General features: G+C 52.4%; 1 protein-coding gene across 4 annotated transcripts; it reads left to right on the forward strand.

Moving 5' to 3' along the window:
* The first annotated feature begins 1,710 nt into the window (after positions 1 to 1,710).
* Positions 1,711 to 24,165, forward strand: Camsap3 (calmodulin regulated spectrin associated protein family member 3). 4 transcript variants are annotated; one of them, XM_052168503.1, is made up of 19 exons: positions 1,711 to 2,023; positions 11,959 to 12,212; positions 12,786 to 12,908; positions 12,994 to 13,089; positions 13,533 to 13,565; positions 14,669 to 14,716; positions 14,989 to 15,127; positions 16,709 to 16,848; positions 16,945 to 17,038; positions 17,127 to 17,184; positions 17,307 to 17,380; positions 18,191 to 18,260; positions 18,364 to 19,837; positions 21,364 to 21,503; positions 21,607 to 21,941; positions 22,872 to 22,971; positions 23,297 to 23,409; positions 23,499 to 23,617; positions 23,713 to 24,165. In XM_052168503.1, the coding sequence occupies exons 1-19, from the start codon at positions 1,876 to 1,878 to the stop codon at positions 24,016 to 24,018; spliced, it is 3,864 nt and encodes a 1,287-aa protein (XP_052024463.1). In that variant the 5' UTR covers positions 1,711 to 1,875; the 3' UTR covers positions 24,019 to 24,165. The 4 variants fall into 4 exon arrangements, with proteins under 4 accessions (XP_052024463.1, XP_052024464.1, XP_052024461.1 ...); XM_052168504.1 differs by having other exon boundaries at positions 17,130 to 17,184; XM_052168501.1 differs by lacking the exons at positions 13,533 to 13,565; positions 14,669 to 14,716.
* Positions 24,166 to 25,017: the final 852 nt, after the last annotated feature.

The raw sequence follows: 25,017 nt of genomic DNA on the forward strand, positions 1-25,017 counted from the left end.
CTGTCTCTGTGCATCTATGTCTCTTTCTCCTACTCCCAGTAAGGCTTAGACCTTAATTAACCCTTGTTTTTCCCAAGGCCAGGCCTGGCCTCCCAGCTCTGGCCCATGGTAATTGAAGCTGCCCAAAGCAAGGACTTGGAGAGCCTTCCCAGGTCTGACAATCCACCTTCCTCATGTGCCCAGTAGGGATGACCCAAGTCCTCCAGGCCTGTGGACATGCGGAAGGGAGGGGAAGAGGGTGGCTTCAATAAGACAAGGCCTGCCCGCCTGAATGGCCACTCCAGGACAGCTGGTGAATGAGCCGTTTATGTCCACCTGAATCCTCAGGAAAATGTGGCAATAAGTCACAATTGCCAGCCTTTACCAGGGCCATCTGGTCAAGAGGGGGTTCCCATAGGTCTGTCTCAACTCCCTCAGGCCACACAGAGCCCCACACAGTGCGTGCCCCAGCTCAGCGCTGTACATATGTAGGTTTGTCAGTGATGGAGTCCAGAGTGCTGAACGGAAGACACAAGAGACAGACTGTTTATAAAAGAATGCATGCACCTAGACATCATTAGTCACGCCCAGAAAGCCCCATGCTCCATACAATCCCACTCCCCCATCCCCCGTACTCACAGATCCCCTCAGACCCAGCATACCCTCACCTACGTCCAGTCAGAGGCCTTCTTCAACAAACACTGCAGATAGCAAAAGTACACATCAGGATATTTGCAAACTGCCTAATCAACCTACAGAGCCAACAGCCTCTCTCCTGTCTACATACACCCACTCGGTATCTCGGCCATCTTCCTGCCCTGACAATCAACAATTACACCCTGATATGATACATGTGTTTACTCACATCTTCTCTCTCTTCCTTCCTCCCCCTCCCCTCATTTCCAATCTCAGAACACAGAAGGTTGTATAACTCAAGTCTTGGATTTTACTTATTTACTGAGTCTTATGTAGCCTAGGATGACCTGGATCTTACAGAAATTCTCTTCTTTCCACTTCCCAAGTGCCGTGATTACAGGCATGTGTCACCATACTTTGCTTATTTGGTGCTTAGGATGGAACTCAAGGTTCTATATGTATCAGACAAGGTACTCTATCAACCAGGGCACAGCCCTAGCAGGTCAATCCAAATCATTGTACTACAACAGGTATGAAACAGACACCTTCTCAAACAGATGGCATCACAAATCTAGATATCTATGGACAGAGATGGTCACAGGTGCTCTCAAGAAAGTGGATACAAACACATTCCTTTTCTCTTTAAACTAGGACAGGGTCTTGCTGTGCAGCCCTGGCTGGCCTAGAGTTTCCTGTATAGACCAGGGTAGCCACAGAGTCCATATGCATATAGAGTTTGAGAGCCTCACCTGCATATGTGTGGGATCAAAAGCCTATATGGCCATCCACGAAAGAGGGTCCCTAAGACTCTACATGGTCTCCAGGAATGAGCAGAACACACACACACACACACACACACACACACACACACACACACACACACGCACGCACGAGAACGCATACAGGCACAGGCGTTCCTCTGCAGCCCTTCCCTCATCCGCCATCACCGCCGCCCTTTGCAGCAGGACAACCCATGGAAGCTTTAATGTCAGTGGGGACCCAAGTGGACCCAGGAGCCTGAGAGAACTGAGTCTGATCTGGGGGCGGGGCGCACCTGAGCTCCGCCTTGGGGCGGGGTCGACGCCGCGTCGCCAGCGCGCACGGCCGCACCTGGTTCAGCGGCGCCTCAGCAGCTTTATTAGTAACAGCAGCGGCAGTGGCGGCGGTGGCAACCCGGATCGCGGTGGCGGAGGATCCGCCGCAGCGCAGCCCAGCCCATTAGAGCCCGCGGACCAGGGCGGCCGTAGCCCCGGCGTCGCCATGGTGGAAGCGGCGCCCGCAGGGTCCGGGCCACTGCGGAGGACTTTCCTGGTCCCCGAGATCAAGTCATTGGATCAGTACGATTTCTCTCGAGCCAAGGCGGCGGCGAGTCTGGCGTGGGTGCTGCGGGCCGCATTCGGGGGAGCAGGTAACCCAAGGGCCTTAGGGGAGGGGACAGGGGGAGCCAGGCTGGGGCGCGGCAGGTGCGGGGGGGCGGGGCGCCAAGCCGGGGCCGTGGGAACAATAGCGTCGGGGCTGCCTAGGGTCCCCGAGCTTCAGTCTTTGCTAAGCTGGGCCTCCAAGCTTCCTGCTCGGCCAGGGCCCATGGACTTTGCCCGCCCGGGTCGCTGGAACGCAGTCGGGGGTGGGGCCCGTTAAGAGGCTGTGCGCCTAGGGACCCCGGGATCAGAGCCCCCAGGTGAGCAGGGGTGGGGTTTTGCAGACCAATTTTGTGTGTGGTGGGGGAAGGGTCTCCTGATAGTCCTCTGCTTCCCGCCTCCCACCCCCACTCCTCAGACCCTAGGCCTAACTGCATGGCCAACTCCCCTTTTACACACATCAGAAGCCTGTGAAGATTCCTCCTACCCCCACCTTCTCTCTCTCACCCACAACGTATACACCGTGGCTTGGACTCCCCAGGGAGCGTTGTAAGAGCTCAGATCTACAGTTCTGTGACTGGGACACAAACCCTGCCTTGCCGGTGGTCAGAGAGAGAGAGAGAGAGAGAGAGAGAGAGAGAGAGAGAGAGAGAGAGAGTGTGTCTGGGACCAATCTCTTTCGTCTCGATGGCCCTGGTAAAGGCTGGCAATTGTGACTTATTGCCACATTTTCCTGAGGGTTCAGGTGGACATAAATGGCTCATTCACCAGCTGTCCTGGAGTGGCCATTCAGGCGGGCAGGCCTTGTCTTATTGAAGCCACCCTCTTCCCCTCCCTTCCGCATGTCCACAGGCCTGGAGGACTTGGGTCATCCCTACTGGGCACATGAGGAAGGTGGATTGTCAGACCTGGGAAGGCTCTCCAAGTCCTTGCTTTGGGCAGCTTCAACTACCACGGGCCAGAGCTGGGAGGCCAGGCCTGGCCTTGGGAAAAACAAGGGTTAATTAAGGTCTAGGCCTTACTGGGAGTAGGAGAAAGAGACATAGATGCACAGAGACAGAAAAAGACAGAGACAGTAGGCACAGAGAGATAGAGACAGTGAGACACTGAGAGAGACAGAGGGAGAGAAGACAGGGACAAGTGTGTGTGTGTGTGTGTGTGTGTATGAGTGTGAGTGTGAGACATGCCCTGCCTTCCTACTTATCTTGGCACTAACTGGGTGCAGCCCCTCCCCGACTCCATTGCCTTCCCAGACCAACCTGTTCTGGGTGTGGGTCTCCTGTGACAGCTGTCCATCAGTTGCTTCTGCCCAGTCCTGTCTTTCCCACTTTCTATTAGTGTCTCTTACTGCACTCTTCCCGGTGTGGCCAGCTGCCTCTGACACCTGCACATCCCAGGGATTTGCAAGAGAAAGGAAGGATTTGGGAGTTAGAACCTCTGTCCCAGCCCCTCACATGCTGCAGTGATTAGATTAGAAAGAAGCTTTTTATTTTTTGATTTTTTTTTTTATCATTGCCTGTGTCTGTAAGCATGGGCATGCGCCACAACATGTGGATGGAGGTCAGAGAGCAGCCGTGAAAACATCAGTTCTCTCTCCTTGTCACCTCTGTGTGAGCTCTGAACACTTCATCAGGTCTTCTGAAGTAGGTACACTGTCCACTGGGCAGTCTTGCCAGCCCAGGAGCACAACTTTGTTAAGTCATAGTTGAGCTTGAGGCCCGGCCCTCCTACCGTGTGGACGAATAATTCTGATTCTCTGAACTTCTGTTTCTTTTTCTATTTAAGAAAAAGAAAAAAGAAAAGGGTGTTTGTCCACTTACGTATTTATGCCTGAGAACACATAGGAGCTGCTTGCGTGTGGGGCTGTGTAGTGGGGTTTCAACTTTATTACTTGTTTTAAAGTTATGGTTATTTACTTATTGGTGTGGGGGGTGGGTCGCCTACATGGAGGTCAGAGAACAGCATGGGCCCTGGGGCGGTCACACTCGGATTGTTAGATTTGGTGGCAAGCACCTTTATCCGCTGAGCCATCGCACTGGCCCGAAAGCCCCAACTTTTGGGACCAAGTTGTAGAGAGGAGACTTGACTGTCTTGTGCGGCACAAGGCACAGCTTGGTTGGTGTTCACTGTGGCGGCTGCTGTGACTGGTGAGAGTACTTTATCAATGGCTACCCAGAAGACTGAGCAGAAGTTACTGTATACGTTTGCAGAAGGGAAGGAAAGCCCCTTGAGGGAGAGCTTCCTGCTCAGATTCACCCATTCCCCTTCCTGCTGCTCCAGCCCCTTCCACTGGGTACCCCCCGCTCAGTGGCTGCAGTGGTTTAGGATTAAATTCTGCTGTCATCTACCTGTCTCTCCCTGACCAGGGGTGGGTCCTGGAGGAACTGATGAGGAACAGATCTAGGCTAGGTCACCTTTAAAATATATTTCTTTATTGTGTGCGTGCCTCTCGGTATCAACAGGGTTTGTGTGGCAATCAGAGACAGGTTAGGGGTGTTTGTTCTCCTTGCACGGTGTAGGTATCAGGGATAGAATTCAGGGTGTCAGGCTAGAATAATGGCAGCTTTTGCTTTTACCAGCCAAAAATGTTCTCTCTTCCTGGTGTAGAGTTTTGTTGTTTGTTTGTTTGTTTGTTTGTTTTTGTTTTTTAATTGCCGTCACTTGGGTTGGAGCCTAGGGCCCTATGCTAGGGAGTGCCTACCCGCTGAGTGATAACCCCCCCCAACCCCTCACTGGGGGATCCTAGGGAGGCACTGCACCACTCCTGCCTCCCTCTGATTTGCTGGGTTACTAGGGTTATACCACCAGGCCCTGCCACGTGGGTTTCTTTACAGAAGCAAGAGATGCTTGGTGCTTAGGGTGTGGAGGAGATGCTGGAGAAATCCAGGAGAATGGGGCTGGGCACCAAAGTAGATCCTGGATACCTGCTGTGTGTAAGCATGGGCATGCGCCACAACATGTGGATGGGGTCAGAGAGCAGCCATGAAAACATCAGTTCTCTCTCCTTGTCACCTCTGTGTGACAAGACCCGGGGCGGTCCAAGCAGCTGGGTCTGTAGCAGAAAATTCCCAAGACCTTCCAGAGTTGGGGGGAAGGGAAAGGGTTCCCCTGAGAAGCAGTCTTGAAGGCCAGCAAGGGGAGGAGCCTGTGGATGCAAAGCTTCTTAGAGGAGAGCAGGAAGCTCCCTTGCCTGTTGCCTGGAGGTCAGAGCAAGAGGGTGCAGAGGATGCTCTGGAAGGAGGGCCTCTCAGAGCAAGATCCAGGGCCCCGGGGAGCCAGAGAAGGTGTCTGAGCACCAGGGAGATCAGACAGGCTCAGAAGGGGTGTCCTGGTGTCCCCCAAGGCAAGGTGTGAGGGATGCAGACTGCTGGGCTCAGAGGAGACAAACCTGGGGATAAGAAAGGCTTCTGTGTCAGTGTGTGAAATACCAAATGCCATCCATTCCTTAGGCCTTGCAGCTAGGAGAGAGGTATGTGAGGGAAACTGGTTTCCTTTGGGCTCCAGCATTGACTGCCTGTGTGATTTGGGGTAAGTTCCCTTAGCTCTCTGAGCTGTGGCTTGGTTTTTTTTTTTTTTCATCTGTACAATGGAGTTAGAGTAAATGTCTTGGGGGTTCGGGATGTAGGTCAGTCATACAGGAGACAAGAAAGACCTTATTTGCCAGGACAACAACAAAGTGTGTTGTAGGATTAAACACACAGAAGGTCATGGAATGAATAAACATTAGCTGTGTTATAGAAATGTCCTGTCTGGTAGTATTGGGATTAGCCCTCATGTGGCTGTTGAGTACTTGAAATGTAGCTGGTATACTGCAGATGTGCAGGTAATATAAACACTGGAACAAAATATGGTGGCCCACCCAATACAGGGGAGGCAGAGGCAGAAATATTATGGGTTCAAAGTCAGACTAGACTGTACATAGAAGCCTTCATCCAAAGAAGGGAAAATAAGGCCACCATAATATAAGCTGGGCATGTGGCTCCATTGAAAGCGTTCTTCGACAGTATGTAGGAAGCACTGAGTTCCATGCCCATCACCACATAAACTGGGCATGCACTGCAGGGCACACCTGTCACCTTGGTAGTTGGCTGGTAGAGGCACAAAGATCAAATGCCCAAGGTCATTTTTTAGCTACAATGAGCATTTGAGGCCAACCTAGGCTACAAAAGGCTGTATCTCAAAAACAAAAGAAAACCACAAATCAAATCTTCTGTCAATGACTTGCTACTCATTGTATATTGCAACAGGATTTACAACAGGGTTTAACAACAGGATTAGAACAGAATTGGGCTATGTAAACGGCCACCAAATTAATAGTCTCTCTCTCTCTGTTTTTAAGTTTTTACTTTTATTATCTATTACCCTTTTATTTATTTGTTTTTTGTTTGTTTTTTAATTATTTTATGTATATTAGTACATTGTTGCTGTCTTCAGACACAACAATGCCCAGAAGAGGGCATCAGACCCCATTACCATTAGATTGTGAGCTACCATGTGGTTGCTGAGAATTAAACTCCATGCTTCTGGAACAGCATCCAGTGCTCTTAACTACTAAGGCATCTCTTATTTTGTGTTTTTGAGACAGGGTTTCTACAAATAGCCTTGGCTGTCTTGAATCTAGCTCTGTAGACCAGACTGGCCTTGAACTCACAGAGACCTACCTGCCTCTGCCTCCTGAGTGTTGGGATTAACTTTGTGTCAGCTCAGTATTTTAGGTTTTTGTTTTTTGTTTTTGTTTTTGTTTTTGTTTTTTTTTGTTTTGTTTTTTGAGACAGGGTTTCTCTGTATAGCCCTGGCTGTCCTGGAACTCACTCTGTAGACCAGGCTGGCCTCAAACTCAGAAATCCGCCTGCCTCTGCCTCCCAGAGTGCTGGGATTATAGGTGTGCGCCACCACTACCTGGCAGTATTTTAGTTTTTAATAATTTTTTTATCGCATTTAGTGTGTGTGTGTGTGTGTGTGTATGTGTGTGTTTGTGCGCTCACATGCATGGGTATACCATGAGGTATGTTTCAGGGTCAGAAGATAATTACTTTCAGGGTCCAGTTCTCTCCTTCCACCATGTGGGTATGGGAGATTAAACTCAAGATTTGTTAGGTTTAGTGTCAGGTGCCTTCATTTACTGAGCCAGCTCCCTGGTCCCTTCCATTTTGTTTTGTTGCGATAGCCTGGACCATTTATAGAGTATAATACTGTCCAGAACACACGCTATAGACCAAGCTGACAGTGAGCCTGTCCTCCTGCTTCAGCCTTCCAAATGTTGGGGTTGCCAGTATCTCATCTAGCAATTTTGCCCTTTTGAAATGATCTCACTATATAGTCCAGGGTGGCCTTGAACTCACGAACCTCTTGCCTCCGATTCCCGAGTATGGCACCACGCCCTGCTGACTATCTCTATATTGAAAGAAAATGCTACTGACAGTCATGAGTAGTGATTCGTGCTTTCGCTCAACTCCACACAAGGCTACCCCTCATCCCCTCATCCCAAATGTTAGTCGCGTGGAAGGGCTTGAGTGGTGTAGGCCAAGGGCTTGATGTCCATCTGAGATGAGGGCTGTCGATGTACCGCAGCTGACAGAGGGCCTGCCTAGCTTGCCCAGGGCCCTGCATTTAATCTCCAGCGTGGCGTAAACTACGTGTGGTGGCAGTTAGATGACTGTAATCCCGGCACTGGTGAGGCAGAGGTGGACTGGCTGTTGCAGTTCGTTGTTGGCTATGTAGCAAGTCTGAGACTCGCCTGGGTTACCCGAGACCCTCTTTCAAAACAAAATGAAGCAGAAGTCAGTGAGAAGGGGTTCTAGGCCATTTTTCTTCCTCAGAGAAAGTCCTTCCGTTTTTTGCTCTTGGGAATAGGAAGTGCTCATGACTGAGCCTGAGGGGAGACCTCCTGAGGGGAGGTGCTTGAGAAGGGTCAGGGTGATGTCAGGAGGTTGGATGCAGTGTGGGGCAGGTAAAGGCAGGAAAGATGGTGATTTATCATCACAAGGATGTATATGGTGGGGGGTGGTGTAGAGGGAGATACCAGGGTGGAGGAGCAGGTCCTAGTCTGCAGCAGGAAGCAGTCAGATGGCCACACAAGCCTCCACAAGGTGGGGCGGGGCTTGTCCCTTTGGAGTAAGATAGCAGGAGGAAGGATTCTGGAAGGAGGTACTGGGCACAGAGCCCAGGTGCATTGTGGGCCCGTGGGTGTGCATTTGGCTGGCTGCTGTTGGCCTTGGGGAGGCTAGGAGCAGGAGAACAGAAGCTGGTCTAGGACGGAAGCCAGGGTCAGGAGGTGGAGGCAGGGGAAGTGATAAGGCCATGGAGGCAGCGGGCAGGAGGACGTAAGGGCAGGGAAAGCCAGGAACCCCAAGACCAAGTTCTCAGCACAAAGGATATTTATTAACCCCAGAGGAACAGAGAGCAGGAATGAAGGACAAAGACAGGAGATAAAGAAGGAGAAGGGGAAGGGTCAAGGGACAGGGGACAGAAGGGGAAAGGGAGAAAGGGAAGGGACATTTGTCCCAGAGGGGAGCAAAGGGGAACCAAGGACTGCCTCTGGATTGAGAGAAGACAGATGTGGCCCACAGGTAAATGACTTATAAAGGTAAAGGGGGAGAAACCCTGTGTTAAGATGAGGCCTACTTTTACTTGGACAGGTTAATTAGGGCAGCCACAAGGGGCTTTTGATTGTTGTACTTCAATACTTTGATAACTGGACCTTGGTAGTCGGCCTCAGGAAGAGGAATTGGCCAAATAAGGGAATAGGCCTTGGGGAGGGGGAGCTAGCTTCAGGAATGTAACCCAGGGGTTTTTAGCAAGGCAGAGGGAATGGGGGAGAAACCTGAGACCAGCCAGAGCCAGGCTGAGCCAGAGCCGGGCTGGCCAGAGTCCCTTCAGTGAATCTTCAAATCCTTCATCTTTCTTTAACATTTTAAAAATTTCATTAAAGAAATGTGTGTGTGTGTGTGTGTGTGAGAGAGAGAGAGAGAGAGAGAGAGAGAGAGAGAGAGGGAGAGAGAGAGAGAAAATGCTACGCCTGTTTTGGCACACATATGAAGGTCAGAGGACAACTTTTGGAAGTTGGTTATTTCCTCCATCACATGTGGCCTGGGCATCACCTCAGGCTTGAAGGGTGGGTGACAATGACTGCTGAGCCAACTTGAAATCCCTCATCCTTCCAAGAGCAAAGCTAAGGGCAGGTGGTTGCACTCAGCTCTCCATAGGAGTGCAGTTCTCAGGGGGAAAGTCAAGTGTGGGTTTTGGGGGTGTGGAAAGATATGTGGCGAGAAGGGGTTTCTGTTAATGATGCCAGGTCCTTATGTCAAGTGGTCTCTTGGGAGCCTGACAATGAAGAATTGTAGGCGATTGGTCTGGCGATGTTTGAATTCACATGTTAAATTCTGTACTCCAAGATCTGGTTGCTCCAAGAGGAACGGAACCTCACATAGATCAGCCTTTATTGTGTAAATGTTGCCCCCCCTCCCCAAGTTATCCCTGAGTGGTTAAAAAAAGATGCCCACAGCCTGGGCTGGGCAGATGAGAAGGCATGGTGGGAAGGTTCCAGGGTTTGGAGTCTGAGTCAGGGACCAGGATGGCGAGGGAGGAAGAAGAAGGAAGACGGTGCTGTGGGGTGGGTGGATGGTGACCTCACAGCCATAGGACCGGCCATTGCAATGGGCATGGCCCAGGAGAATGTGGCGAGTTGGTATCTTAGGGTTATTGACAGAGAAGTAGACAAAATAGCTTAGAGGGTTGATATCTGTTCACTTCTAATGCTTTCAGAATTATAACTAGAAAAGCTTTTGTGTCTTTTATTTGGGAACTATATGGTCTAAGAGGGGTAAAATCCCCCAAGTAATATTTATCACAACAAAGCATGAGTGGTCTGGTCTGATGTGTCTTGTTACCCTGGAATCCTTGCTTCAGCGCTTCTCTTACCTGCGTGTTTTACACACGTGTAACAGCTGGGCTGACTGACACGGGGATTAAGGCGGTCCCCGACCAAGTGATCTTAGTCACCTCTACCCTAGCCTCGGGAGTTCTTCCTGACTTTCTCCTCTTTGTAGAAGATACTCTGTTCCTCAACAGTTTCACACAGATGTATACAATGTATTCTATGCCATCCACTAGCAACTTCCGCCCGGACTCTTTTTTTTTTCCTTCCTCGTTTTTTAAGAAAGGGCCTCTCTTTGTAGTAGTCCAGGATGGCCCGGAAGTTAATGTACCCCAGACTGGCCTTGAGCTTCCGGCAGGTTTCCTGCCTCAGCCTCCCAAGTGCTGAAATTACGGGTGTGACCTGCCACACCTAGCCAGTCCCCCCCGCAACCCCCAGTGATTTTATTATAGTGCGTGTGTGAGGATGGTTGCTTGCTGCGGTGCATGCGTGTAGGTCAGAGGCTAACACAGGGGAGTTCCCATCTTTACGTGCGTTCTGGAGATTGACCTTTGGGTTGTGACTTCTCAGCAAGCGCCCTTTCCCACTTAGCCATCCCTCTGCACCCCGTTTGGTATCTTATTTTCGTGTGTATGTGGGGGCGGTCTGAAGGTCAGAGGGGAACTGTGGGGGTTGGTTCTTTCCTCCCACCATGTGGGCCTTGGAGGTGGACCTCAGGTTGTCTGGTATCATGGCAGTGCTCAGCTCAGCTGTGTTAGTGACCACTTTTTGGGGGCCTCACGGTAGCCCTGGCTGGCCTTGCTCCCACCTCTTAAAAGCTGCGATACAGCAGTCAACGGGCCACCGTACTCAGCTTTTGGTGGGCTTTTTGAATCAGGGTGTCATAGTACAAACTGGCTTGTTAACTGCATCTACCCTGGGCTGCTGTGACGCCCATCCTCTCTCAGTTTCCCAAGGCTCTGAGTACAGCCGTGCATGCTGGGCCGCCCTCTCTTTTGTATCCTTTGCGTATGGTTTTCCCCACTGAGCTTAGTATTCTCCTGAACCCCTACTCTTTAATGCCCTCTGCTTTGAAAGTAACCCTGGCCTGGCACACACCAAAGTTAGCTCCCTCTGTTTCTTCAAATACCTGCTCTCTGCCTGACTTCCGCATGTTTATCCTCTCCTGTAGGCAGCCCCACACCCACTAAGATGACAGAGGGTATAGAGATTGCTTAAGACCTGGGTTTGAGTCTCAGTTCTGGCACTGGAGACCCACGTAACCTTAAGCTGGTCACTTTCCTTCCCTGTACATTTTTTATAAAGTTAATTTCCATCTGTAAAACAAAGTTGCCAGGGATAAGGATGGGGCCTTGATGGTGTTTGAGAAACCTGTGGGAAGCCCTGAGTGGGCATGCCCTAGACTAGGCATGGCGGCATATGCCTATAATCTTAGGACTCTGGAGGTTGAGGGGGGAGGATCAGAAATCCAAGGTCATTCTTAGCTACGAGGCAGTTTTGAGGCTAGCTTGGGGGTACATGAAACTCAACCTCCAAAAGTTAGCCAAATAGGGACAGAGAAGACGAGATGGTTCAGTGGTAAAGGCGCTTGCTGGGGAAGGGGCTTGCTGAGTTCAGAACCCCAGTACCCAGCGAAAAGAACTGGACAGACTGTTACCTAAGCTCTGGAGAGGTAAAGATGCATGCATCCGGGGGCTCACGGGGCCTCTAGTCCAGCTGGGATGACAAGGCCAAGGTTTGGTAGAGACTGTCTCAAAACCTCAGCGGATGTGCTCAGCTGTCGAGAGGTCCTCTTAGAGGACACAGTCATTTCCCAGCTCCCATGTCTGGTGGCTCACAATTATCTGTAACTCTAGCTTCTGGGGTCTGACTGATACCCACCATCTGAGGGCACTTGTATCTCTCTCTCTCTCTCTCTCTCTCTCTCACACACACACACACACACACACACACACACACACTCATGGCCCTGGCTTGTACCTGTGATGTGCCTGGCTCCGTCGTCCCTTCCTAATCCAGACCTTTCTTTCCTTGGGATCATGTCTTTGTAGAAGCGTGAGCAGATGGGCTATGTGTGGATCTGACCTGCTGTGCCCTTCCCCAATGCAGAGCATGTGCCCCCGGAGCTGTGGGAACCCTTCTACACTGACCAGTACGCACAGGAGCACGTAAAGCCCCCAGTGACGCGGCTGCTGCTCTCTGCGGAACTCTACTGCCGGGCCTGGCGCCAGGCCCTGCCACAGCTTGAGGCGTCCCCCAGCCCCTCTGCACTGCTGGCCTTACTGGCGAGGAGGGGCACAGTGCCCTCGCTGCCTGAGCACCCAGTGCGCGAGGCTGACCTGAAACACCAGCCGATTCTCATGGTAGGCTCTGATCCTGGCTTGGCGCCTCCCCTTTGCTGTCCTAACAGTCCTTGGTGCACCTTCCTGCGAAGTTTCTAGCACCTTGCCTGAACTTCCCTTCAGGCTCCACCCACTAACCCTGGCCACACCCACCAAGCGGTCCCTCCAGCCATGCCCTCAAGCTCAACCCATTAAATATAGCTCCTCCCACCAGTTTTCGCTCCTCCCACAATGCTTAGCTTCACTATCAAGCCTGTCTCCATTTTCCAAGCCTATCTTTTCCCTCAAACTAAGGGCATCAGTTCAGTTCTGCAGATCATACCTGGCTCCTCCCTCAAGTTCCCGTACCCTTCCGTTCCTCAGGCTCCTCCAGTTCTGCCCTTGGCTTCTCTAGACGGGCTACTGTAAATCCTGGTTGGTGTCTTAGCTTCAAAACCTAGCCCATGTGTGGCCTCTTTCATAACTCTAACCCATCAATCCCTGGCCCCATCGCCGTTCCCTGACCCCACTCCCCCCACTCCTTTGGGACTGGAGGTGGAAGGGTAGCTCCCTGCCCAGCCTTCTGGGCTCATCTTCCAGCCTTTGCCCCAACAGGGAGCCCACCTAGCAGTCATCGATGCGCTCATGGTCGCCTTCTCATTCGAGTGGACAAAGACACTACCTGGCCCCTTGGCTCTGAGCAGCTTGGAGCACAAACTCCTTTTCTGGGTAGACACAGTAAGTAGGGTGGGGCTGGGCCATGATGAGTGGAGACAGTGGCGTTAGCCAAGTGACCAGGCACTGACTTCTCTCTGACCCCTAGACTGTTCGGCGGCTGCAGGAGAAGACGGAACAAGAGGCAGCCCAGCGTGCATCTCCTGCAGCCCCTCTAGATGGGGCTTCTCCTGCCCAGCCCTCGGTGAGGCTAGGATGAGGGATGGATGGAAGAATGGATAGATGGACGGATGGACGGAGGGATGGATGGAAGGATGGATGGATGGATGGACTGAAGGATGGAAGGACAGATGGATAGATGGATGGATGGACGGAAGGATGGATGGAAGGATGGATGGACGGATGGATGGAAGGATGGATGGACAGACGGACGGATGGATGGATGGACGGAAGGATGGATGGATGGATGAAAGAATGGATGGATGGATGGACGGAAGGATGGATGGATGGACGGACGGATGGATGGATGGATGGATGGTTGTGAGGTGGTGGGAAGGGATGGACTGCATCTCCTGGCCACCGCTGAGACTGAGGGGGGGCCTGGAGGTGACTCTCTTTTCCTCTTTTTCTCTGCACTTCTTATTGCACCGGCCCCTGCTGTCCCCTTCTCTGCCCCTCTGGCACTAGTGCCCCACCCGCTGGTACTGGAAGCTGGTCCCTGTAAGTGAGGCTGTCTGTTTTGTCCGTCTGCCTGTCCTGCTTGTTTCTGTCTTGTCTGTGTTATTCCTGCTTGAGACCCTGCATCCTCCCCACCCCAGCTGTGAGCAGTGGAGGTAGCACTGCAGCCCTGCGGACTGAGAGAACTCTCTGGAACCGGAGATGGGGGTGGGGGAGGGTGGAAATCTCTGTCATTAGCAGAGGTAGAGCTGGACATGCTTGTGATGTCTGTAACCCAATTCTTGGGAAGCTGAGGCAGGAGGATTGCAAATTTCAGGTCAGCCTAGTGTATATCTGGAGACCCTATCTTAAATGAACCACAGACAGACTGACCAATGGTTGAAGCTGAAGGGATGCCTGTAATTGCAGCTCCAGGGGATCCAGCGCCCTCTTCTGGCCTCCATGGGCACTGTTTACACATGCATATACCCTATATACATAGACATGTACATATACACATACAATAAAAATAAATCTTAAACAAAAAACAAAACAGCCCAAACCAGAAAGTAGATGAGCTTTTCGTTAACTCAGAAGGCAGGACCCCTGAGCCTGTTCTTAGTTTGAGAAGAGGGGGGGACCCTTGCCTACTGGGTACACAGGCAGTGACCTCAAATTCCAGATCCTAGCCAAGAAGAAGAGCCTCAGCTTCCCTAACTGGGTAGAATTTGGAGGTTTAGAAGATTTTAAATTCTCTCTCTCTTCCCTTAACTAGCTGTATGATCTTACACTATGGTCTAAACCTGTCCTTGCTTCATATAATTTATTCCTGCAGTGTATAAAGGGACAGTGCGGACGGACGGGATAGGGTCCCCACCTTTGCTCACTGCTTCTCCCTTCCTGGGGTCTGGGTGGGGGTGGATTATCCTGCCTACCTGCTTCCTTTGCATCCACTCCCTAAGCCAGGGCCTGGGCTTGTCTTGGGAGGCTGCTTTTGTGTGGGGTCCCTCAGGGCTGGGAGGAGCTGGGTTCCCCGAAGCCGGCCAGACTATGATTAGGGAGCTAGATGGCCAAGGCTCAGGACAGGGGTCAGTACTCCTCCTTTCCCCAGAGGGGGCTTTGGGGGTCCGGCAGGCCTTGCTGACGGCCGCTCCTTCCCCCCCCAGCACGCAATTGCCTTCTGTTTGAAGGAGTCGGGGAACAAACCCCCTATGGTAATGTATCCCCCTCCCCCAGGGTCTCAGGAGGCCCTGTCCCTAGCCCCTGCTGCTGGCCTGGCTGCTCGCAGACAAGTCTTCTGCCTCTTGCTTCTGTCCCTCCCTTGCTCCAGGCTGGCCCTCCCTCCTCTCCCATTCTGGCTGTGGGGGATCTTGAGTTTCCCACCCCTTCATGGCAGAAATCCCAGTTTCCCCTATTCCAGCCTGCATGACTGCCAACCTGGATACGGCCAGCTTGACTGCTTACCTCACTGTGTTCCTGTCCACAGATTCGATACCGCAAGGACCGTGCCATTGCCCGAAGGGCTCCTTGCTTCCCAAATGTGACTACCCTTCAGGACCTGGCCAGTGGGGCAGCACTGGCTGCCACTATCCACTGCTATTGTCCCCAGCTCTTACGACTTGAGGGTGAGTAGTGCATAAGCCAGGCCTGACCCTGGGACGGCATCTCCAGTCTGCGGGACCAGTATGACTCAGTATTGAGCTAAGGTCTTACGTGGCCTAGGTCAGCCTTGACCTCGCTTTGAACCTCTCTGAGTGCTGAGATGGCAGGTGTGTACCCCATGTCTGGCTTAGGCGGTGTGAGGAATGGAACCCAGTACCCATGAGTGCCAGGCAAGCCTCTCCCACTCAGCCACACCCCCAGTCCCTGAATTCTGGTTCTCTATTCAGGTTTGCATCTCCCTCCTCCCTAAGTTAGCACTGTGTCCTTGTACAAGTGTCTAAACCTCTCTGAGCTTTATGCTTGAGAGTTCATGCTTGCTAAAGGTCATGGTCCAAATTCCACTTTAGGTATCCAGAAACAGAGGCTGACTCTGGACTTCTTAAGACAGTGTAACATTTTCATTGAAGAAAAGAAATAACAAATTCATCTCAAAGTATCTTTTGAGTCACATGCACTGTCCAAAGGGCAATGGTTTGCTAAGAAAAGAAGCTTGTTACTGTTTTGACACAGAGTTGCACTGTAACCCGGGCTGGCCTCAAACTCCCTCTCTTCCTGCCTGAGTCCTCCCACATGCTGGGAGGACAGGTATGCGCTACTATATATCTGTCTAGGAAAAAGAGTTTTTGGGTTTCTTTGTTATTGTTGTTGTTGTTTGCTTGTTAGCTTAATTGAGACAGAATCTCATGTAGCCCAGGCTGGCCTCAAACTCACTATATAGCAAAGGATAACCCTGAGCTCCTAATACTCTTGACTCTACCTTCTAAGTATTGAGATTATAGTCATGTGCCCCAGGCCAAATTTATGGAATTCTGGGGATGGAACTCAGGCTTTGTACATTATAGGCACTCTTCTGACCTGTGTTTCCAACCCTTAGGAGGATGTTTTTATTTGGTTTTTGTTTTTAAGATATTTTAGTTTTAAAAATATGTATGTATATGTGTGGGTCTGTGCATGTCTGAGTACAGGTGACCTTGGAGTCTCTAAGAAGGTGAGGGATCCCCTGTAGCTAGCCTCATCTGCTGTGGTATTGGGAACTAAATTCAACCTATCTGCAAGAGTAGTACCAAGTCATCTCTCCGGGAAAAGGATTTTGAGGAAGCTGGGAGATGATTGAATTAATAAGCTGCAAAAACATGACAACCTGAGTTTGGGTTCTTATCATCCATGTAAAGATCTTTCTCTGTACAGCAGTGAGTGCCTATAATCCCAGAGCCAGGGAGGTGGAGACAGGGATTCTGGGGACTTGCTGGCCAACTGGTAGAATCAGCAAGCACCAGTTTCAGTGAGAGATCCTATCTTGGAATCTAAGGTAGAGATCACATGAGAAGGAAGATAGCCACTGTTGACCTCTGGTCTGCAGACATGTACACGCACGTGCACAAATATAGAGGACAAGAAAAAACAACTCGTGTTAAATCTTAGGGAGTCAACACGTTGTATTATACACCTTTCAAAAGGTACAAGACTTGGCTCGAAGGAGGGCTTCCCTGGAACCCTCATCTTCCTTCCAATGAGTCGGAGACCCATATATTCTGTCTCCACAGAGGTGTGCCTCAAGGACCCCATGTCTGTGGCAGACAGTTTATACAACCTCCAGCTGGTACAAGACTTCTGTGCCTCCCATCTGCCTCGAGGCTGTCCCCTGTCCCTTGAAGACTTGCTATATGTCCCACCACCCCTCAAGGTAAAGCCATCTCGGTGGTGTGTGGGTGAGACTCAGGGCCTGAGGTCCATGCCTGGGGCTGTCCCACCAGTCAGCTGATCTCCCTCTGGCCTGCAGGTCAATCTGGTGGTGCTGTTGGCTGAGATGTATATGTGTTTTGAGGTTCTGAAACCTGATTTTGTGCAGGCCAAAGACTTGCCTGATGGACATGGTGAGCCCTGGGGACCTGGACTTGCCTTGGGGTCTAGAAGAGGGTAAAGGACTCTGCTCTGCCTGACCTCTTTCTTTTGTGCACCTAGTAGCTGTCTCCCCCCGGAACACTGAGCCTGTACCATCTCAGAACAACAGTGGCAGCAGGTATGGGTCCCTGTTGGAGTGGAGCTCCTCCTCCTGCGGTTTCCTCCTGCCCTCCTGGCTGCAGGGGCAGGGCTGGGGATGCCTGTGAAGAGAGGACTGATGTGTATCTATCTGTTTGGCAGTTCTCCTGTCTTCAACTTCCGTCACCCACTACTGTCACCTGGTGGTCCCCAGTCCCCACTCCGAGGATCCACAGGTGAAGAGAGACTATGGCTTCTATTACCGAGAAACTTCAACTACAAGAATTCCCCAGCTGATTTCATGTTGAGTCCTCCAGTGGCCCTCACTGGGTCTTTCTGACTTCTTTATGGCTAGCTTCAAGACCCTTTGCATCAGCCAGGTGTGGTGGTGGATACCTTTAATCCTAGAACTAAGGAGGCAGAGATTGGCAGTTCTCTGTGAGTTGGAGGCCAACCTGGGCTACATAGAGAGTTCCAGTCCAGCCAGGATTACACAGTAAAACCCAGACTCAACAAAACAAAACAAAACAAAGCAAAACAAAACAAAACAAAGAAGACTCCTTGCACGATACCAAGTAGCACCAACTGCTAATATTTGGTCATTTCATTTAAAAATTTTAATTCTGTTTATCATTCTTATATGTGTGGGAGCACATATGCCTTAATGCAATGTATAGAGGTCTAGAGAGGACAATTTGCAGAAATTAGTTCTCTCTAGTCACCATGTAGGTCCCCAGTATTGAACTCAGTTCTTCAGGCTTGGAGTGCCCTTAACCTACTGAACCATCTCATTGGTCCAAAAGAAACTGCAGACTGTATTTCACAACACTAGCAATTGAACCCAAGGCCTCACATATGCTAGGCAAGTAGTGCATCGTTGAGCATCTCAGAAGTCCCAGCCATTCCTGGAAACCTAGTACAACCAGACACATAATGACCCACCAGTGACTCACTTGATTGACATTGTAGAGGTTGTCCCAGACATACAACCTGCAGATCAGTGGCTCCCCCTCCCCAGACAGTGACCATTTACTGTCCCTCCACAGGCTCCCTGAAATCCTCTCCATCAATGTCTCACATGGAGGCTCTTGGCAAAGCCTGGAACCGTCAGCTTAGGTGAGCGCTTCATCAGGGGCCCTGTGATCTTGGTAGAGGGATTGAGCTGATCAGGGCATGGGAGGCCCATCCCAGGGGCTGACCCCACCCTCTGGCCGCTCAGCCGTCCCCTCTCCCAGGCTGTGTCGTTTAGCACTCCCTTTGGCCTGGACAGCGATGTGGATGTCGTCATGGGAGATCCTGTCCTGCTCCGCTCTGTCAGTTCAGACAGTCTGGGTCCCCCACGTCCTGTGTCAACATCATCTCGGAATTCTGCTCAGCCACCCCCAGAATCTGGAGACCTGCCCACGATTGAAGAGGCCCTGCAGATCATCCACAGTGCAGAGCCCCGACTGCTCCCTGACGGGGCTGCTGATGGCAGCTTCTACCTGCATTCTCCCGAGGGTCTCTCCAAACCCCCCCTGGCCTCCCCCTACCCTCCCGAAGGAGCCTCAAAGCCACTATCTGATGGGCTCAACAAAACGCCCATCTATATATCACACCCTGAGAACCCTTCAAAACCATCTCCCTGCTCAGCAGGAGAGACACTGAAACCACCACCCCCATCTGAGGGGTCCCCCAAAGCTGTGGCTTCATCCCCAGCAGCCAACAACTCCGAAGTGAAGATGACCAGTTTTGCTGAACGCAAGAAACAGCTGGTGAAGGCCGAGGCTGAGTCAGGAGTGGGGTCTCCGGCATCTACTCCTGTAGCACCTGAGGCCTTGAGCTCAGAGATGACTGAGCTGGGAGCCAGGCTGGAGGAGAAACGCAGAGCCATAGAGGCACAGAAGCGGCGCATTGAGGCCATCTTTGCCAAGCATAGGCAGAGACTGGGCAAGAGCGCTTTCCTGCAGGTGCAGCCTCGGGAGGCTGCAGGGGAGGCCGAGGAGGAAGCTGAGCTGGGCTCAGTCCCTGGTGGGGAGCGGCCAGCAGGTGAGGGCCAGGGCGAGCCATCCTTACGGCCCAAGTCAGTCACCTTCTCTCCAGATCTGGGCCCGGTGCCCCCAGAGGGACTTGGGGATTACAATCGAGCAGTGAGTAAGCTGAGTGCTGCTTTGAGCTCTCTGCAGCGGGACATGCAGAGGCTCACAGACCAGCAACAGCGGCTTCTAGCCCCTCCAGAAGCTCCTGGACCCGCCCCACCACCTGCAGCCTGGGTCATTCCTGGACCTACCACTGGGTCTAAAGCAGCATCTCCTAGCCCTGCCCGTCGTGCCCCCGCTGCCCGACGCAGCCCAGGGCCAGGCCCCAGCCCAACACCCCGTAGTCCAAAACATGCAAGGCCGGCAGAGCTGAAGCTTGCACCTTTGACAAGGGTACTCACACCACCCCATGATGTAGACAGCCTCCCTCACCTACGCAAGTTTTCACCCAGCCAGGTGCCTGTACAGACTCGCTCCTCTATCCTTCTGTCGGAGGAGACACCTCCTGAGGAGCCCACCACCAAGCCTGCCCTCATCGAGATCCCTCTAGCCAGCCTGGGGGAGCCTGCTGCTGATGAGGAAGGAGATGGGAGCCCCCCTGGGGCTGAGGATTCCTTAGAGGAAGAGGCATCTTCTGAGGGAGAGCCCCGATCAGGGCTTGGATTCTTTTATAAGGTGAGTCATCTCGGCAGCTCAGGGAAAAGGTGAGCCAGTAGGTAGATGTATGAGTGGATGAGTAATGGGGGTGCCCAGGGGGTAATAAGGGAGATGGGAGGTGGGACATAGATATTTGGGGGTACAGCTTTACTGATGAGTGGCTAAATTGACGTGTATTGGCTGAGAGATGGATGGAGAGCTGGCTGACTAAGCAGTGGCTGGCTTGCTGGCTTTCTTGGATGGATGGATGGGTGGATGGATGGGAGGGTGGGTGGGTGGATGGGTGGGCGGATGGATGGATGGATGGATGGATGGATGGATGGATGGGTGGATGGGTGGATGGGCAGATGGGTGGGTAGATGGATGGATGGGTGGGTGGGTTGATGGATGGGTGGATGGGTGGGTGGGTGGGAGGATGGGTGCGTGGATGGATGGATGGATGGATGGATGGATGGATGGATGGATGGGTGGATGGATGGGTGGGTAGATGGATAGATGGATGGATGGATGGATGATGGATGGATGATGGATGGATGGATGGATGGATGAATGGGAGGGTGGATGGGTGGATGGATGGATGGATGGATGGGTGGATGGGTGGGTGGGTGGGTGGGTGGATGGATGGATGGATGGGTGGGTGAGAGGATGGATGGATGGATGGATGGATGGATGGGAGGGTGGTTTAGAAGGATGGTTAGATGGGTGGATAAGTTAAAAGGGTGAGTGGTAGATATGTGATTAGTTTGGCTAGGTGGATGGAAAGGCAGGTGGATAGGCTGGATGAAATGATAGGATGAAAGGAAAGGTAGATAGGTAGTTGGTTAGATGGATGGAAGGTGGATTGATATGTGGGTAGGGTAGGTGGGTGAAGTAGATAGAGGGAAGGTTAATTGGTAGACAAGTAGTTGTTGGGCATATGGATGGGTAAGTGGGTGATAGACGGCCGGCCTGGGGTGGGTGGTTGGTTGGGTGGATAAACAGGGCTAGGGTGATCCTTTTTCCTGTTTGGTAATCCTCCGTCTTCATACCACTTCCAGCCTGGGCCACTCTGTACGGTGCTGTAACTGAGCAGTGGGGATTTTGACTGTTCTCTTTTGCTCTGAGGACAAAAAGCCTGCCCACCACGTTGGGCTCTGCACCTTACGACTTTAACTTGTATCATTTTCCCCATCAGCATCCCAGCTATAGTGGTTTGTTCTGGCCTCAAGACCTTTGACCTTTCTAACCCACCTGTCTGGAAAGTTCCCCTCATTTCTCTCCGATTAAATAAGCCTGTCGCATCCCTAGGCTGGGAGTACTTCTAAGAAGACCCCAGAATAGGATAGACTGCAGTGCGGCTTGGCGGCACTTCCAGCATATTTATAGTATTAAAGGTCTGTGCCTTGTGTACACAGCTCCCAGGGCTGTGCATAACGTAGTCACCAACTGAGTACTCCGAGGATTTTAGAAAGGTCGGGAGAGCCAGAGGCTGGGTCAGTGCTAAAAGTCAGACTCCAGCTGTATGTAGCAGAGAGTGCTCGGCTGAACTCCATGACGTCCTCCAGGATGAAGACAAGCCTGAGGATGAGATGGCTCAAAAGCGAGCTAGCCTGCTGGAGCGCCAGCAGAGGCGGACAGAGGAGGCCCGGCGGCGCAAGCAGTGGCAGGAGGCAGAGAAGGAGCAGAAACGGGAGGAGGCCATGAGGTGAGGCTGGCGCTGCAGTGAGGGGACCGTGGCCTTTGCTCGGGACTTGCTGTCCCAGGGCCCCTGTATTCTATTCTGCTTGCTCCCCCCGTCTAATCTGCAGGCTGGCTCAGGAGGAGGCTCCAGGTGTGGTCTCCGCAGCCCACGCAGCCCACGCTGCCCACGCTGCCCACGCTGCTCCAGGAGCCACCTTGGCTCCTGCTACCAGAGCCATGGCCCCAGCAGAGGAGGAGGTTGGCCCCCGGCGCGGGGACTTCACAAGACTTGAGTATGAGCGCCGGGCACAACTGAAGCTGATGGATGACCTTGATAAGGTGCTACGGCCCCGGGCCTCAGGGACCGGGGGACCAGGGCGGGGCGGGCGCAGGGCCACCCGGCCACGCTCTGGTTGCTGTGATGACTCGGCCTTGGCACGAAGCCCAGCCCGCGGCCTGCTGGGTGAGGACCTGTTAGGAGGGGCCCTGTGGTTGTGGAGGAAAGGGAGTGTCTGGTGGGATGCAGTGATGGGGCAGGACTTCCAGGGCGGTGAGGACACCTACCTTCCTTCCTTGGCTGGACAGTGAGGAACCCTCTTGGATGTTTGAGGATGCTCCTGAACAGTGGTGTATGGATAGGAATGCGAAGCTCAGGGCTAGGTTTGTCCTGAATGGATGAGGCCCTGGGTTAAATCCCCGGCACTGTACAAGAAAAATTGCCATACTGAGGCCGCCATGTTGGCACACGCCTGTCATTGCAGTACTCAGGAGTCTGAAGCAGGAGGATTTTGAGTTTGGTCCTGATCTGTCTGTTGAGCAGCTTCTCCTCCCATTTAAGCTGCACACTAAGGTCCTGCACCAAATACTGAAACTAAGGGACACACACGCAAATAAATACCTGAAAAAGGTTGTGTGGCTGTTGGTAGAGTGCTTGCCTAGCATACGTGAAACTTCAGGTTCCCTCCCCACTATTCACCAGGAATGGCATCATAGGCCTACAGTCCATCCCAACACTGAGAAAGTAGAGACTGGAGATTTGGGAATTCAAGGTCATCCTCAGCAAATAGGAAGTTGAGGCCAGCAATAGAAAACCCATCTTTAAAAAGTAAAAGCCAGGCTGGAGAAATGACTCAGCAGTTAAGAGCACCTATTGCTCTTCCAGAGGTTCTGAGTTCAATTCCTAGCAACTACATGTGACTGACTCACAACTATCTGTAATGGGATCCAATGCCATCTTTTGCTGTATCTGAAGACAGCTACCGTCTACTCATAAATAAAACAAATAAATCTTAGCAAGCAAACAGAAAAAGCTGAAAGGGTCTCCGGAATGCCCATGGGCTTTAATGGGGTAAAGGGTCCTTAGGGATAACTGACTGGTACTATCTCTTCCTAGGTTCACGGCTCAGCAAGGTCTATTCCCAGTCCACGCTGTCCCTGTCTACGGTGGCCAATGAGGCTCCCAACAACCTTGGTGTGAAGAGGCCGACCTCTCGGTGAGTCTCTTGGAGCTTCCTATCATACGCAGCTATCTGGAGCCTAGAGTAGGATCTGGCTGGGTTGCTGGAATGTATAGATGGAAGGAAGCACAACTGCACAGATGGGACTTGGGGGAAACTGACTCAAGTCTGGAGAATATGCCCACATGCAATGCAGGTGTATGAGAGGTGGAGCGTGTGGGCCGGCACTGAACGGACTTGTGGGAGTATGCATTATACGTGCCCCTGTCCTGCAGGGTACTGGGCTTGCCTCTTCCCTAACCCTTTAGTCCCCAGGAGGCTTCACACGACTGAGCCACCCTCACCCTCCCCTCCTCTGCAGGGCCCCTTCCCCCTCAGGCCTCATGTCACCAAGCCGCCTGCCTGGCAGCCGAGAGCGCGACTGGGAGAATGGAAGCAATGCTTCCTCCCCAGCGTCCGTGCCCGAGTACACAGGTGAGTGAGGCTGGCTAGTGTGAGAAGGTACGCTCTCTACCTGCCTTCCCCACCCATTTCCCCGTCTCTGCTGACTGACTGCCCTCCAGGTCCCCGGCTGTACAAAGAACCCAGCGCCAAGTCTAACAAGTTTATCATCCACAATGCCTTGTCACACTGCTGCCTGGCAGGCAAGGTGAATGAGCCCCAGAAGCACAGAATTCTAGAGGTGAGCCCCACACCTGCCTTAGTGTGTACGACTGGCGGGGAGGGCAGCCGTGTCCAGCCTGGCCAACTGACCGCCTTCTTGCCACCATCCCTCAGGAAATCGAGAAAAGCAAGGCCAACCACTTCCTGATTCTCTTTCGGGACTCAAGCTGCCAGTTCCGGGCCCTCTACACCCTGTCCGGGGAGACAGAGGAGCTGTCGCGGTTGGCAGGCTATGGGCCTCGCACTGTCACACCTGCCATGGTCGAAGGCATCTATAAGTACAACTCAGACCGCAAGCGGTTCACCCAGATCCCTGCCAAGACCATGTCTATGAGTGTGGATGCCTTCACTATCCAGGGACACCTTTGGCAAAGCAAGAAGCCCACCACGCCCAAGAAGGGCAGCGGCACCCCCAAATAGCGCCCACCGTGGGCAGCACACTGCGCTCTCGGAGGACAATGCATTGGTTATTCCTGCGTCTGGTCTGGTCCTGCTGTGGGCCTGGGCTGGGAGCTTCAGTGACTCAGGGCTCAGCTCAGGCCCCTGTCTGTCCTCCACTTTCTTGAATAAAACAATTGAAAAGAAGCTGAGCCAGTGTCGCCTCCCTAAGCTGGACGAGTTTATGTCTTGTCGTGTTTTCACAAGCTCCACCTTGTCTTCTCTGCCCTTTTGCTGGCCCTGTGGTAGCTTCTGCCAAGGTCTATGGCCACCTTCCTGTTAACACTCCCTCCCCTAGATGTTCTCAGCCACCTCTGAACTGACCTGGCAAGAGGCTCCAGACCAGTTCTCCTCCCCTGGGCTTCCTCACCCCCACATTTTCCTCCTCCGTGTGCTTGCATTTGGTGTGCAGCCAACTTCTAACCCGATCTGCTTCCTGTTGCCAACCTGCCTTCATTTCTGGGCTCAGTTTACAGTCTCTGAGCTGGCGGTTCTGTGTCCTTGTTTGGAGACCCTTATCAGAGGACCAGTTGCCACTGTCAGTGCAGAGTTCAGAAGTAAGGCCTTGCTTCCCAGGTACTGCCAAACCATACGGCACTCAGCCCCGAAGCCACCCCTCCAACTGCTCATGTGGCAGCCTGCGTGACCGGCTCAAAACACAAATCTGATTATGACTCTTGATGCCAAAAGCCCCTTAATGGTCTAGAGGCCACTAATGGCTTCCCAGGGCTTAAGCTTTAAGGGCTCCACCCTGGATGTGGCCTGCTACCAGGCCTGGTGTCTGGCCTTTAGCCAGAGATACAAGCACCTTACTAACTAGTAGGTCCACAGGACCTATTACTACACGGAGACAGACACATGGGTTCGTGAACTCCTAGCACTGTGACACCCACATAAGTGAGGCCAGGTGCCCCTTGGTTTGGGGCTCAAGGAGGCTTCTTTCTGAGTAAGCCTGACAAGAGGCCTGGGGTGGGGCAGGGG

The sequence above is a fragment of the Apodemus sylvaticus genome, chromosome 22 (assembly GCF_947179515.1).
Source record: "Apodemus sylvaticus chromosome 22, mApoSyl1.1, whole genome shotgun sequence".
In the NCBI taxonomy this organism is placed as follows: Eukaryota; Metazoa; Chordata; class Mammalia; order Rodentia; family Muridae; genus Apodemus; species Apodemus sylvaticus.